General features: G+C 42.5%; 1 protein-coding gene across 1 annotated transcript in view; it reads left to right on the forward strand.

Moving 5' to 3' along the window:
* Window positions 1-15,946, forward strand: part of DNAH2 (dynein axonemal heavy chain 2) — a 103,440-nt gene that overhangs the window by 49,595 nt on the left and 37,899 nt on the right. Inside the window, exons 31-44 of the mRNA XM_081162046.1 lie at window positions 3,040-3,257; window positions 3,520-3,621; window positions 3,954-4,079; window positions 4,385-4,495; window positions 4,780-4,968; window positions 5,377-5,480; window positions 5,574-5,763; window positions 6,277-6,457; window positions 7,329-7,456; window positions 7,779-7,931; window positions 8,208-8,333; window positions 14,541-14,759; window positions 14,997-15,114; window positions 15,323-15,459. Of these exons, the coding sequence (XP_081018172.1) occupies window positions 3,040-3,257; window positions 3,520-3,621; window positions 3,954-4,079; window positions 4,385-4,495; window positions 4,780-4,968; window positions 5,377-5,480; window positions 5,574-5,763; window positions 6,277-6,457; window positions 7,329-7,456; window positions 7,779-7,931; window positions 8,208-8,333; window positions 14,541-14,759; window positions 14,997-15,114; window positions 15,323-15,459 (2,102 nt within the window). The remainder of the gene's footprint in view (window positions 1-3,039; window positions 3,258-3,519; window positions 3,622-3,953; window positions 4,080-4,384; window positions 4,496-4,779; window positions 4,969-5,376; window positions 5,481-5,573; window positions 5,764-6,276; window positions 6,458-7,328; window positions 7,457-7,778; window positions 7,932-8,207; window positions 8,334-14,540; window positions 14,760-14,996; window positions 15,115-15,322; window positions 15,460-15,946) is intronic.

Raw genomic sequence — 15,946 nt, forward strand, 5'->3', positions numbered from 1 at the left:
CTGCCATAGCCTCAGTTGGGTTATATATATGTGAAGTCATGGCCACATGGTTCATTTATTGAAAGGTGACTGTCATACCTGGCTGTCATACCGTCACCTCTAATGCTTCTCTAAGCATTAAGTAATAGTTCAGTAAATTAAATTCAATAAATATTGAGTGGAGTACAATGTGGTTAAGAGAATGGGATATAGAATCAGACAGACTCGAGTTCAGAATCTGATTTATGCTTTACTAATTGTATGCTCTTGGGCAGCTTGCTTCCTCCATACTACAGCTTTCCCCCCCTGTAGCAGGAGGGTTAATGATAGCTATTTCTCAGGATTTACAAGGATTATAAAGGAGTATGTAACACTGAGTATAGGGTCTGGAGTAAAGTTAATGCTCAATTAATAGCACTGTGCCTCAGGAAGCCCTGACTGAGGACACACTCCTCTCTCTCTGACTCATCTAATGAGATAATGCAGGTAAATGAGATCATGTAAATAAAGCACTTACACATTAAATGGCACTGAGTAAGCCCTTGGTTACTCTTAGCTACTGTTATTATTACATTGACTATATTATTTTTTTCCTGTATTTTATTTTATTTTTCCCCCATCACCATTTATCCCCCCATACCCTCTTCCACTTCCACCTCTAATCCACCATATTGACTTTAATTAGTTTATCAGATTAACTGGATACTTTGGTATGGGATAGGGGAGAGATGTAAACATAGTGAGACCTGGTTGATTGCAGTAGATTGGGCTAAAGAATCAGGAAATCAGGTTTGATGATAGGCACCTAGAATGGGTATCCTGAGGAGAGAGTTTTGTCAGGACGTGTGGAGGACTTTTTTATATTGCTTAGGGTAAATCTAACAATTCTTCCTTTTCCCAAGAATCTTGAGTATACACATAAAAACTTCCACATAATTTTAATTATTCTGATAAAATGTAAGTATTAGATTATGTAACGTTGAGTGACAACGTGCATTAAAATTAAAAACAAATTTTTTAAATAACAGTTGACATTCAATATTATATTGGTTTCAGGTGTACAGCATAGTGGTTAGACATTTATATAACTTATGAAGTGATTCCCCGGTTGGTGTTGCACCCACCTGACACCATTTATAGTTATTACAACATTATTGACTATGTTCCCTAAGCTGTACTTTACATCCTGTGACTATATTGTAACTGCCAATTTGTGCATCTTAATTCTTTCAACTTTTTCACCCAGCCTCCCAATACTCCTCCCATCTGGCAATCATCAGTTTGTTCTCTGTATCTATGAGGTGTTTTTTATTTCAGTTTTAGTTTTTTTCCCCTTTATTTTTATTATTGACACTATTACAGATGTCTCTATCCACACCTCTTGCCCAACTCCACCCAGCCCCCGTCCCCCCTTCCCTCTGGCCATCACCACACTGTTGTCTGTGTCTATGAATTATGAATATATGTTCTTTGTCTAATCCCTTCAACTCTTTTATCCAGTACCCCCTCCTACCTCCTCTCTGACAGCTGTCAGTCTTTTCCATGTATCCATGCCTCTGTTTCTATTTTGTTCCTCAGTTTATTTTCTTCATTAGATTTCACATATAAGTGAGATCATATGGTATATGAGTTTGTTTCTGTTTTGTTTGTTCTCTTATTTTGTTTTTTAGATTCCACATACAAGTGAAATCATATGGTATGTGTCTTTCTCTGTCTGACTTATTTCACTTAGCATAATACCCTCTAGGTCCATTCATGTTGTTGCAAATGGTTAAGATTTTATTCTTTTTATCGCCAAGTAATATTCCATTGTACATATGTACCACACTTCTTTATCAATTTGGTTTTTGATTGGAGCACTTAATCCATTTGCATTTGAAGTAACTATTGATAGTTATATAGTTATTGTCATTTTATTAATTGTTTTCTGATTGTCTTTGTAGTTCTTCTCTGTTTCTCTCTTATTCTCTTGCTCTCTTGTATGTTGATAATTCTCTGTAGATTCCTTTCTCTTTATTTCAGTGGATTCCTTTCTCTTTATTTCTTGTATATCTCTTATAGATTTTTGGTTTGTGGTTATCATGTTTATAGCCATCTATTTTAAGTTGATGGTCGCTTAATTTTGAACACGTTCTAAAATCACTACGTTTTACTCAATCCCTCCACTTTTATGTTCTTGTCATTTTTTTTTTACTACTTGTGTGTGTGTGTTTGTATGTATCCCTTAATTTACTTTTGTGATTACACATAATCTTTCTACTTTTGCCTTTTAACCTTTATATTAGCTTTAGTGTTGGTTAATCTACGACTTTTATTATGTGTTTGCCTTTGTCAGTGATGATTTTTGGGGGGCGTTATGATCTTACTAATATTTTTTCTTTTTCCACTTCTCCTTAAAGAAGTCCCTTTAACATTTCTTGTAGTACTGCTTTGATGGTGATGAGCTCCTTCAGCTTTTTCTTATCTGAGAAGCTCTTTATCCCTCCTTTGATTTTAAATGATGGCCTTTCTGGGTAATCTTGGTTGTAGACCTTTGCTTTTTATCACTTTGAATATTTTGTGCCAGTTCCAATCTAGTGCTCTTTCACTACATCACAAGGGACACTGACAACTCCAGTGGTCGCAGGCCTCTTTTATTGTGTGCGTGTGATATGTATTTGAGTCTAACGATTTAAATTGTTGGATTATGTATGTGTAGAACAGTCTCGAATTTTCATACTCTTGGGGTGACTGGTAGAGTCCCAGTTCTTTGGTGGAATGGAACTGTCCCAAAGAGTAAGGGGAGATGTAGTTATATTAATGGAATCATATGTGGTGTATAATAATGTATAATGTATGGCATGTATGATAGTGTATAATGAACACTTAATAATGAATTAATGAAGAGAACGGGATAAGCATGATGGATTGATTGGGGACACTTCTCTACTTCCTAGAACAATTATGCCAAACTGTACTCCAATCCAAGAGTTGGCAAGGTAGATATAGTTGGAGACTCCATATCTACTCAGGGCAGTGGTAAAAGGGTCATCAAATGTCATTTATTGCTTTTCTTCCCAGGCCTCCTGGACACATTGATAGAAATGAACACAATCCTGGAAGATATTCAGAAATCTCTGGATATGTATTTAGAGACCAAGCGCCATATTTTCCCCCGCTTCTATTTCCTGTCCAATGATGACCTCCTGGAGATTCTGGGCCAGTCTCGAAACCCAGAGGCTGTGCAGCCACACCTCAAAAAATGCTTTGACAACATTAAATTGCTGAGAATGCAAAAGGTCAATAGAATTGGATATGATGGAATTAAGGGCAGGGAAAGGATGCTGAGGTCAAGGTATTCAAGGCCTTGAAGGAGACAATGCCTCCCAATGGGAGGGAGATGTATTAATGATTTTGGATTATGTGGGATAGAACTTTTTAGAATTGGTAATATTGTGGGAGGGGAGAGGAGCAGAAATTACTCTCACAGAGCTCAGACACCATCTAGGCAGATACTAGCAGTAAGCAGGCCAGGCCATTAATAGTTTCTTGTTTCTACAGGTTGGGGGACCCAGCAGCAAATGGGAAGCTGTGGGAATGTTCTCGGGTGATGGCGAGTATGTTGATTTCCTCCACTCGGTACTTTTAGATGGGCCTGTGGAGGTGAGTTGTGGCGAAGGTCTAAAAATCAAGCTGATTCTTTTTCCTATTAGGAAGTTTGTTTGGCTCTGTGAGGAGAGAACATCTCTGTGAAGAGACATTAATCACTTTTTGCCCTCCCACTGGCCATTCCTGAAAACTGTAACCTCTACCATGAACCTGAAAATCTGCCTTCTGGCTTCCATATCCTGCAGGGCCCTAAGTCAGATACTGCCCAGGTCCTACTTTTATCTTGGTTCCATGCCCTGCAGTTCTGTTTCCTAAGCACCTTCCCCCTCGGGACTTTTGTCTCTGGCTCTGAGGCCAGGCCATCCTGTTCTCTCACCTCTCCTCAGTCCTGGCTTGGTGATGTGGAGCGGGCCATGAGAGTAACCCTTCGAGACCTTCTCCGGAACTGCCGCCTGGCCCTCAAGAAGTTTCTTAACAAGCGGGACAAATGGGTGAAGGAGTGGGCTGGCCAGGTGAGCTGGGGTCAATAGATACGAGGGAACAAGAAAGATAGCACTGAAAGGGAGCGGCAAAGTTGAAGACAGTCTTGAGTGTGAAAATGCTGGTTTCTAGCCCCACCACTCTGGACTGTGGTCCTGGAGCCCTGCATGCCAGACCCTTAGCTCCTGACTTTAGGCATGTACCCCATCCTTCAGAGCAGATTAGCGTATTGAGAGAGGTGTAACACCTGGCCCTGGGAGAAGCTGGGGTTTGGGAGCTGGGCCGTGTGGGTGGCCAGAGACAGGGCTTTGGAATACAACCTCTGTACATGCCTTAGATGGTGATCACTGCCAGTCAGATCCAGTGGACGGCTGATGTCACCAAATGCCTGTTGACAGCTAAGGAGCGGGGAGACAAGAAGATCCTCAAGGTCATGAAAAAGAAGCAGGTGGGGACCCTACAAGTACAGGATAGGCCTAGTGGGGGGGAGTCAGAATTAGAGACTAGCTGGTGGGAAAGGGCCGGAGTGAGGGTGCTTTAGGGGAGAAGTCCAGTGAGGAAAGTTCTGGTGGAATAGAAGTATGTTTTCCTATGCTGATATTGGGGGTCTGGAGTTATAGTGGGGTTAGGATTAGCATTGGGGGTTGCAGGTTGTTTTAGGCTGGGATGAGGTGGGATTGACTTTGGTCGTGTTGATCCATCTGCTCTCTTCCCTACCACCTCATTCTACAGGTGTCAATACTGAATAAGTATTCAGAAGCTATCAGGGGCAACTTGACCAAGATCATGCGGCTTAAAATTGTGGCTCTGGTGACCATAGAAGTTCATGCCCGAGATGTGTTGGAGAAGCTTTATAAGAGTGGCCTCATGGATGTCAGTTCTTTTGACTGGCTCAGCCAACTGCGTTTATACTGGGAGAAGGTGCAGATGGGCCAGATCCCTACTCTTGCACCCTAAACCCAATTAATATTTCATAGTCTCTAAATACAAGAATATTCTAATCCAAGCCTTAGTCCTATTACAGTGCCCTAATCCAGTTCTTAACTCTATCAAAAGTCTCTTAAATCAGGAATGGCAAACCATTCTCCAGTTGGTGTTCACTATGGGTGTCAAAACTCTAGGCAGCTGCCGCAATGGATTGGGGTGGACATGCAATAGGAACCCATTTTCTATTTTGGCCACAAACTCTTTCTTCCTCCTAGCTCTAAATGTAACCCCTCATTTTCTAACTGTGACCTCCTTGCCATCTCCAGCCCTACTCTCAGTCATTGCCCAGCTCTAACTCTTCCTCTAAGCCCACCTTTCTCTTCCTCTGCCCTGTTTCTCCAGGATCTCGATGACTGTGTAATCCGCCAGACCAACACACAATTCCAGTATGGTTACGAGTACTTGGGTAACAGTGGCCGGCTTGTCATTACCCCCCTCACAGACAGGTCAGCCGTGTGGGATGAATTAGGTGGTTGTGGTGGGGTAGTGAATGTTGAGTGAAGGCTTTTAGGAGTCTGACTTGAGTCCTCAATTCTCAGGTGTTACATGACACTGACCACAGCATTGCACCTGCATCGAGGGGGCTCCCCCAAAGGTCCAGCAGGCACAGGAAAGACGGAGACCGTCAAGGACCTGGGCAAGGCCCTTGGCCTATATGTCATCGTGGTCAACTGTTCCGAGGGCCTGGACTATAAGTCCATGGGCCGAATGTACTCAGGCCTCGCCCAGGTCAGCATCCTGCCACCCTGTCCCAGAGGCCCCTTAAATATCTTTAGTCCCAGAAAAGCAGCTGGAACCCAAATCTGGCTCAGTGCTTTATAACTTAAAATGTTGCATCCCCTCAGTTAGTTCTTCAAGTTGGTTAGTCTCTACACCATCCTGAACTGCACTTTGCTTATTTGCAAAATCAGATTTTGTAAGGATTAAGTAAGTTAATGCACGTAAACTGGTGCATAGTGTAGGCACTCAGTGGTCACAAGTTCCCTTCCCTAGTATCTTTACAACTCACACCTTTTTAAGCATTCCCCCAGATTGTCCCTATCTGATAGAGAGTTCTGGCCAGAAACTACAACAGTGCTATGCTGGGTTCCCACTGCCCACATCTGGCCCCCGTCCCTACATTTTGGAGGTCACCTCACCTATCAAAACACTTCAGGCAGGGCTATGTTAGTCATACTTTCTAGTTTCTCCCAACCTGGGATATTTCTCCTACTGCCAGTGAATCTGCCTCCCACCCTACAGACAGGTGCCTGGGGCTGCTTTGATGAGTTTAACCGCATCAACATTGAGGTGCTGTCAGTGGTGGCCCAGCAGATCCTGTCAATCCTATCCGCTCTGGCTGCCAGCCTCACCCGCTTCTATTTTGAGGGCTTTGAAATTAACCTGGTGTGGTCCTGTGGGATCTTTATCACCATGAATCCTGGTAAGAGCCAGGGAGTAGATGGGGCTCTGGGGGCAGAGGGAGAACTGGGTATCGAGGGCAAACAAATGTGTCCTTCCCTTCCCGCTGCCAGGCCAGTGTATTTAGCCAAGTGAAATATGGCTAAAGACAGCAATGTATGAGTGAAGAATAAACATAAGACTCCTGGGAGAAGGGGAGGCAGTCTTACTGCTCTCCTTAAAGGTATTAATAACTGCTCCGTGTATAGAGTGTGAGGCAAAAGTAGGTTTTGCAGTTGTGAGTATACGCGAAACACAGAGTTTATTCTTGTATTACTATTTATTAATTACTGTATTATTTTCCATATGAACAACTGTACACCTACTTTTGCCCCAGCCTGTATATGTAGCCCTAAGCTTTGAAAGTGCTTAACTATCTTCTCCCATTGGGCTAGTTCCCAGAATTCTGTTCTACCTGCAATCCCTTTTGAGAATGAGAGAATCCCCCCAAAATGCAGGCACAAGGGTCTCTCATTACTGTTCCCTAGGAATAGCTCTGGTAGAAGATCTAGGAGAAAACAGAGCAGAATTTCAGTACTGAAAGAATCAGAGAAGCAACTGTGCTTTCTACTAGGACTGGCATTATACACAGAACTTGGGAAGATGGGAAATTGGCAGCTCTGTGATTTGAGTTTGGCATAAGGCCATGCAGAAAGTAAGGGAAGGCCCGAGATAGGAAAGCTGAGCAGATTGGTATGGGAGGGACCAGGGCGGAGATGGGAATGGAAGAGATCTTGGAGTTGGAGTTGGGAAGGAAGTTAGGGATGGAGCTAGGATAGGGTAAAATGGGATTGATTGGGAAATAAGCCTTTTGGAAGCAAATGTGATTCTAAACAAATGGCTCTGTTTCCCAGGCTATGCTGGTCGCACAGAGCTTCCTGATAATCTTAAATCCATGTTTCGTCCAATTGCCATGGTGGTGCCTGATTCAACTCTTATTGCAGAAATCATTCTCTTTGGGGAGGGCTTTGGCAACTGCAAGGTATTCCGATAATCTCTTTTTTCCAATTATTTTCTTTTCTTTCCATGATTATTCTCTGGATTGAGGAACTCCATGAAGGCCTCACAGTCAGTTTATCCTATAAGGAATGTACTGTCAGTTGGATATGGAGGCAGAAGTATAATGATGTCAGAAGTCCATGATGGTGCGATTGACAAGGTCTTCTTATTAGAATTGTCCACAGAGCACCTCCCAGCTGCTTCAAGTCCCGGGACCTAGCTTCTTGTATCTGTAACTTTCCTTAACTGAAGCAGAGGAGTTTGTAGAGAGATAAGTTGTTTCCTTCTCTGTTTTCATTCCCCAGACTCTGGCCAAGAAGGTGTACACACTTTACTCCCTGGCTGTGCAGCAGCTCTCCAGACAGGACCATTATGACTTTGGCCTACGTGCCCTCACCTCCCTTCTGCGCTATGCGGGCAAGAAGCGCCGCCTGCAGCCAGATCTATCTGATGAAGAGGTAGATCAAGGACACAGCTCTTGACTTTAACCTCTGTTGTCACTGGTCCTATGTGCCTTCACTAAAGTTTTTCAGATCCCTTCTTTCCCCATATTGGGGTTCCCACCTTTCTTCCTGTCCCCTGTGTTGCCTGAGTTGTACCTGTCATATTTTTAAAGACTAGCTCAGCTATATCCATTGTTCTTACTCTTGCCCCTCACCCTTTGGAGAAGAAGGGCCCAGTGGGTGCCTAGGCCCTAACTCCTCCAGCCTGGGTCTTTGTCTTTTCTCACCTAGATTTTGCTGCTCTCAATGAGAGATATGAACATTGCCAAGCTAACTTCGGTCGACGTGCCATTATTCAATGCCATCGTGCAAGATCTCTTCCCCGGCATTGAGCTGCCTGTCATTGATTATGGCAAGGTATTTGTTCCTTAATACTCTTCCTGACCTTATATGTGAATGTAGATCTGGAAACATGACACTTGGTTCCCAGGCCTTGTTCTGCCATTCATGAGCTGTGACTTTGGGCAAGACAATTGCTCTCTTTGGGCTTCTGTGTCTATAATAGGATATACTCAAACATTCTGCTCTCTCACCACAACTCTCTACTTCCCCCCAACCCCCTAACTTACTGGCTGAAGTACTTGCACTCCTTGTTTCTTTGACTTCATTGAGATCTCTAATCCACTGGCCTTTCTACTTTCTCTATACCCATCTGCCCTCTCCTGACTCTACTTCTCTCCTCATTTAGGGAGTTTTGAGGAGAGACTGCTAGGAACTGTTTGATAGTGAGAGCAGTGGAATGGAAGGGATGATGGAGGATGATTTTAGAAAGTACAGAAATTTCCTTTTCTGGCAGTGGTAGTTTAGGTGCCCTGAATTATCCTTTCCATTGAAAGCACTAAAATGCTGGATAAAAATACATATTTTTTAATGCATTGTGAAGCTGGAAAGAAAAAGAATTCTGGGATGGGGAGGGGAAATAAAAGCGGGGAGATAAATGAGTGTAAAAGCTGGCTTTCTGAAAATTTTTGTTGAATTTAAGGTACTGGGGAAAGGAGATAAAGTAGCCCAAGTTTGGAGGTATAATAGAAAACGCAGTCCTGCATAAACTTCAGTCTGTGAGGGAAAACACCCTTAGTTAATGGGAAAACGGGAAGCGCACCATTGAAAAGGGTCCATAGGGTAAAGAAACTTGCTTGTTTTGACAGATGATGGGAGGAGGGGTTAAAATTTTTGAGATTTCCTCACTACAAGTCAGTCCTTAGGTGGTTTATGGTCGTAATTTATTCTACTGCGTAATCCTGAAAATCTCAAACTTAAAACTTAATTTTAAGTAGTTCTAGATTGTTAGCTTCCCCCAGGTGACTGGCAGAAGCAAATGAAAATTATTTCTGGAAGAGGAAATTTCAAGTTAAACCTCAAAGAATTATCATAAAAATTCAAGATAGAAATTCAAGAAAATACACAGCTTCTGGTCAAAAGTCACAAAACACACAAGGGAACAAGATGCTATGAGTGGAAAGCAGAAGAGCAACAGAACAGCAGAGTCAAATCCCCTAAGACTTCAGATATTGGAAATGATCAAGCACAGAATTTAAAAATAACTATGTTTAATGTGTTCAAAGAAAGAAAGTGAAAGCTTGAAACTATGAACTAGGAACGAAACACTTCTAAACTAAGTAGATTTGAAAAAGAGCCAATAGAATTTCTATAAATAAAAAAATATTATAATTGAAATTTAAAACAGCTCAATATATAGAGTATTTCCAGATAAAGAAGGTGGATTAAAAACAATGTTGTTACCTTTTGAAAATCCACTATAATACTCTAAAGAGATTTTTAAAAATAAGGCATCTGTATCTAAAAGGATGGAGAGGATGGAAGAAATGGAATAAGAATTTTAGAGAAACAAATGAATAAGTTGTGACTTACTTAGCAAACCTAAGAGGGCTGGAAGTAGGGAAAACTGAGAGGCAAGTCTGAAAAGGCTAAGCATCTATGGCATTAGCTACCTCTGTAAGTAGGTATAGCTAAAGTAAGAAGATTTGGAGGCAAACTGTCTTGCAAGATCTTTAGCTCTTCCCTTCTCTGTCACCCCTGATGACTATGCCTCTGCCACTTTGGCCGAAGACTAAAGAGTAAAATAGTAGGTCTCTGGACTTGAGGACACCAGGTATAGTTCAGGGCATGAGTAAACCCTATTAAAAATGAGAATTTCCCTGGCTGGGTGGCTCAGTTGGTTGGAGCATTGTCCTGTACACCAAAAGGTTTTGGGTTCGAGTCCTGATCAGGGCACATACCTAGGTTGCCGGTTCAGTCTCTGGTCAGGGCATGAACAGGAGGCAACCACTCAATGTTTCTCTCTCATGATGATGTTTCTCTCTTTAAAAATTAATAAACACATGTCCTTGGGTGAGGATTTAAAAAAAGGGGGGAGAATTAAGTGAATGTTTACACATTGATTGCTGACACTGTCTTCTTTCATCTCTCAACTCCCAGAATATTGGCAACTAGACAGGAAATTGGAAGAGTTTTCTCTGGGGAATCTGTCTAGCCTAAGAGGAATGACCAAAACATTGAGAATAGTAATTTCCCAATGAAAGTCCTAGATAAATCATCTACAGGGATACTCACAGTCTCTAACCCCACTCACACTCAGGGCTTCCATTCAGTTTTTAGCTCTTCACCCTTATATCTGAGCAGAGAAGCAGGGGCCACCACACATTGGAGGAAACCCTCTAACAAGAAAGCAACCAAAAAAAGTAGGAAAAAGCAAATAGGAGAAAATAGTGCAGAGAAAAGAAAAGTTAAAAAAAATAATCGTAGTCTCAGAGATAAGATTAAGATACTGTCACCATGAAATACTATTAAAAAAGAAATATTCCAGAAAATAGAGCAGACAAAGGGGAAAAGAGGTAAGATTCAAGAGTCAGTCAGGAAGGACAACAGCCACATAATAGGAGCTGCAAAAAGTACGAACAGAGAAAGTGGAGGAGGGGGGCAGGATTGATAGTGAAACAATATAAGAAGGACCCCTGGGACTGAAGGACCTAAGTTTCCAAAATGAAAGGATCCACAGATGTGTGACACAGTGGATAAAATAAATCCCCACCAAGGCCCATCACTGTGAAATTTTAAAACACAGGGACAAGGAAAAGACTTTACAGGCTTCGGGGGGGGGGGGGGGGGGAGGCGGAGAACAGAGGAAACATGCAAAAGATCAAGGACTTTTCAGTAGTAATATTGAATCTATAAACAATGGAGTAGCCTTCAACTCTGTTTTGAAGGGAATTCTTTTCAACCTCAGATTCTATTCCCAGCCAGCCTGTCACATAGGAGGCTAGGTAAGAGAGATTTCAGACATGCAGGCTCTCAAAATATATTACCTTGAATATATGCCTTGTCAGAAAGCTACTAGAAAGCATCCTCTGCCAAAATGCAGCAGTGTACCAAGAAAGGAAAATAAAGGACACAAGATGACACCTGACAGAGAGAAGCCCGTCTAGACTGGAGTAAATCTGAGTGCTTCAGGAGGGCTTTTGAAGGAAGAAGTTCATGCCTAATGTGACTACATGTTTTGAGAGATTTAGTTAACAGAGTTTGAAGCTGAATTAGAGATCAGTATATTAAAAACTAAGCAAACAAAAAACAGCAACTACTAGCCTCTAAGGAAAACAGAAAAGTTGTTCAGGAAAGGGAAAATAATCATACATTGAATAGTACACAGTGTTATACTAACCTTTAATACTGTTTATAAGAGACACACTTAAAACATAAAGACAGAGGGTTGAGAATCAAAGAATAGAAAAAGATATATCAGGCAAATACTAATCAAAAGAAGGCGCAGGTAGCAATATCAGACAACAGATTTTAAGGCAAAAAGCATTACTAGAAATAAAGAGGGTCGCTTAATAATAAAAGGTTCAATTTACCAGGGAGATAAAAACAGTTCTAAATTTAGAGGCACCTAATACTATAGCCTCAAAATAAATAGAGGCAAAATTTTGCAGAATTATAAGGAGAAAGAGACAAATCTAGCATTGTAGTGGAGATCTTTAACATCTTTCAGTAACTAACAGACCAAGCAGACTAAAAATCAGTTAGGATGTAGAAGACTCGAGCAACACAATCTTGATTTAGTAAGCATCTATAGCAGTTGCTTTCAATAATTGAAGAAGAATAATTTTTTTCAAGCACACATAGAATATTTAGGAAGGTTGACCATGTAAAGGCCATAAATCTGCCTCAAAAACTTCAAAAGAATTTATTCAAAACATTATCTGATCACAATCATAACTCTACTGATAATCAGGCAAAGTTGACTTTCTGGCAACAAGAATAGTAAAGGGAAAAGGGGACATTTCATAATGACATAAGGGTCCATGTCCCAAAAGATATAACAATTCTAAATTTGTATGCACAAATAAATAAAACAAGATTGACAACTAAAAGGAGAAATAGATAAAACCACAACCCTTATGAGAAATCTTGATATACTTCTCTCAGGAATTGATAAAGCAAGCTGATCAAAAAATCCATAAAGATACAGATTGGAATGCTTTTAACAGATTTGCTGTGACACATATAGAATATTACATGCAACAATTACAGTTGTATATTCTCCTCAAGTGTGCATGGAACGTTTACCAAAATCTACCATGTGCTGGTTTATTAAGTATAGGTCTCATGTGTTTCAAATGATTGAAAATTATACAGAGCATGATCTCTGGCCACAAGAGAATTAAACTAGGGATCAAAAACAAAATATAATTTTAAAAGCCCAAATGCTTGGAAGTCAGAAAATACAATTCTAAATAACTCATGTGTCAAAGAAGAAATTAGAATGTTTGTTGTTGTTAATCCTCACCAGAGGATATTTTTTCCATTGATCTTTTTTTTTTTTTTTTTAAGAGAGAGAGTGGAAGGGAAGGAGGGAGAGAGAGAAACATCAATGTGAGAGAGACACATTGATTGATTGCCTCCTGCACGCCCCCCAAAGGGGAGCTGGGAATCAAACCTGTGATCCTTTGGTCTGTGGGCTGATGCTCTAACCACTGAACCAAACTGGCCAGGGCAAAAATTTTTTTTAATTCTGGATTTTAGAGAGAGAGTAAGGTATTGAGAGAGAGAGAGGAAGATCCATGTGAGAGAGAAATATTGATTGGTTGCCTCCCTTACGTGCCCCGACTGGGGATCAAACCCGCAACCTTTTGGTGTACAGGACAATGCTCCAAATAACTGAGCCACCCGGCCAGGATGAAAATATTTTAAACTGAATAAAAAGAAAATGCGACATCTTAAACTTGCGGCATGATGTTAAACATGCACATGCGTATCTGACAGTGGAGCAAAGGTGTAATGGTCACCGCAAGGAGAAGGTATCTTAAGATCAACAAATGAAGCAGGCAACTCTGAAGAATATAACAGACTTTATTCTTAGAGGAAGAGAGAGGAATATTGATGTGAGAGCAACCATCGATTAGTTGTCTCCTGCAAGCCCCCTACAGGGGATCGAGCACACAAACTGGACATGTGCCCTTGACTGGGAATCAAACCCCCAACTGTTTGGTGTGTGGAGTTATGCCCAACCAACTGAACTGCACCAGCCAGGGCTATAAACATTTTTAACTTAGGTGATGATTTGTTTAATGTCTGGTTCTCCCACCAGACTGTGAGCTCTGTAGGAGGATGACCTCTACTCTATTCTCAGCACCCAACATACTGCTTGGCACATACTATAGAGGCTTAAAAAGTATTTGTTGAATAATATTAGAAAAAAATGTGTATAGCACATGTCACATTGTGCTGTTGTTTTTAACCCTCACCTGAGGATGTTTTTTTTTCCATTGATTTTTAGAGAGAGTGGAAGGGAGAGAGATGGGGAGAGAGAGAGAGAAACATCGATGCGAGAGAGACACATCGCTTGGTTTCCTCTCACACATGCCTCGACCAGGGCCAGGGATCAAACCTGCAACCCAGGTACATGCCCTTGACAGGGAATCGAACCCAAGACCCTTTGGAGCAGAGGCCGACACTCTAACCGTTGAGTCACACTAGCCAGGGCAGACATTGTGTTTTTTTTGTTTGTGTTTTTTTAAAATATATCTTTATTGATTTCAGAGAGAGGAAGGGAGAGGGAGAGGGAGAGATAGAAACAGCCATGTTGAGAGTCATTGACCAGCTGCCTCCTGCATGTCCCATACTGGGGATCGAGCTCACAGCCTGGGCATGTGCCCTGACCAGGAATCGAACCCTGATCGCCTGGATACGAGGTCAATGCTCAACCCCTAAGCTACGCTGGCCAGGCTAGACATTGTGTTTTATGTAGACTATTTTATCTAATACAACAACCTTATGAGAGAAGTATCACCACGACTCCTATTTAACAGATAAGGAAACAGAAACTCAGAGAAGGACATGTTCACATGGCTGAAAGCTGACTCCAGAGCCCAGTCTCTTAACTCTGCAGTCAGCTTCCCAGGAAATGAACAGTTGCCAGAGTGCAAGGTCCTGGTGCCATTTTTCACAGTTTGAACATCACCCTCCAAGGTCTTGGAGAGATTTGAAAGTCCTCTGCAGTCCTCTTTCTTTCTTTTCAACTTCCTGTGTTTCACCTTCTCTCAGCTGCGGGAGACCATTGAACGTGAGATTCGCGATAGGGGCCTACAGACCACAACGTTCACCCTCACCAAAGTCATCCAGTTGTATGAAACCAAGAACTCCCGCCACTCCACCATGATCGTGGGCTGTACGGGCAGTGGCAAGACTACCTCATGGCGGATTCTTCAGTCCTCCTTGACCTCCTTGTGCCGTACTGGAGACCCCAACTTCAACATCGTTAGAGTAAGGGTTGGCACTGTGAAGTCACTGGTAGAGACTTGAGAAGCAGGAAGACGGTGGAGGCTGGGGACAGGGATACATGGGGTCAGAGAGGGCAGGCTGGGCTAGGAGGCAGCGCCTGGGTCCAAGGAGGCCTGGGAGAGGTGAGAGAAAGGGCAAGTGCAGATCCCTGGCCATAAAGGGAGATCTTGGGATTTGTGTCTGCCAGCAGCTCAAAACCCTTTCCTGTGTCATTTTTAGGAGTTCCCTTTGAACCCTAAGGCATTGTCCCTAGGGGAGCTGTATGGGGAATATGACCTTAACTCTAATGAGTGGACGGATGGAATCCTATCCAGCGTCATGCGGATGGCATGTGCAGGTACCCAAAGGATCATGGGGTGGGGAGAGCAGATGCCCAAATCTCCTATGGGGGCAGGCATGCTGGGATTAGAAAGCTCAGTTTGGGAGAAAACTGCTTGGAGAATGCTGAGGTACAGGGAAGCATCGGCTTGCATCAACAAGGAGATGAGCGTGGAGGGCCCTAGGTGAGAACGCTCTGGTTTCTTCACTATCTACCTTCTACCAAGATGAGAAGCCGGATGAGAAGTGGATCATTTTTGATGGCCCTGTGGACACACTGTGGATTGAGAGCATGAACTCGGTCATGGATGATAACAAAGTGCTGACCCTCATCAATGGGGAGCGTATCGCAATGCCTGAGCAGGTACAGGGCTGCCCTGACTGCCGAGGCCCTGTAGAAGTGGGAACTGAGGGCATGGGGCAGGGCTAAGGGGAAGAGCAAGAGAGGAAGTTCTGTAGGAGAGAGCTGAGGAGGAGGTCGCCTGGGTTCATGGGGACCTGCGATTGAAGAAGTGCCTGTCTACCGTGGCTGTGGAGAGCAGTTGTATAGAAAAGAACCTTGTGTACCAGGAAGCACTGTGGGAGCCCTCCTCGTGTCCATTTCCACTGACATAGGAGGGAGGACCTTCACTATGCACCTGGGATCATGAATTCATGGGCTGTAAAGCCCACCCTTTTCCACCCACTCAGTGTGAGCGAGAGAGTGATTTTTTTTTTATATAAAAATAACCTTGAATAAGCCTCATTTCTTTAAGCAAATCATTTGTAAATCTTAGATCTTTATTCATCGTGCCACAGTTGGCACTTGATAGAGTCATCTTGTGGCCTCAGAGTTCTGGGCGGGGAGCAGC

This window comes from Miniopterus schreibersii, assembly GCF_964146895.1.
Source record: "Miniopterus schreibersii genome assembly, chromosome: 16".
NCBI classification, from domain to species: Eukaryota; Metazoa; Chordata; class Mammalia; order Chiroptera; family Miniopteridae; genus Miniopterus; species Miniopterus schreibersii.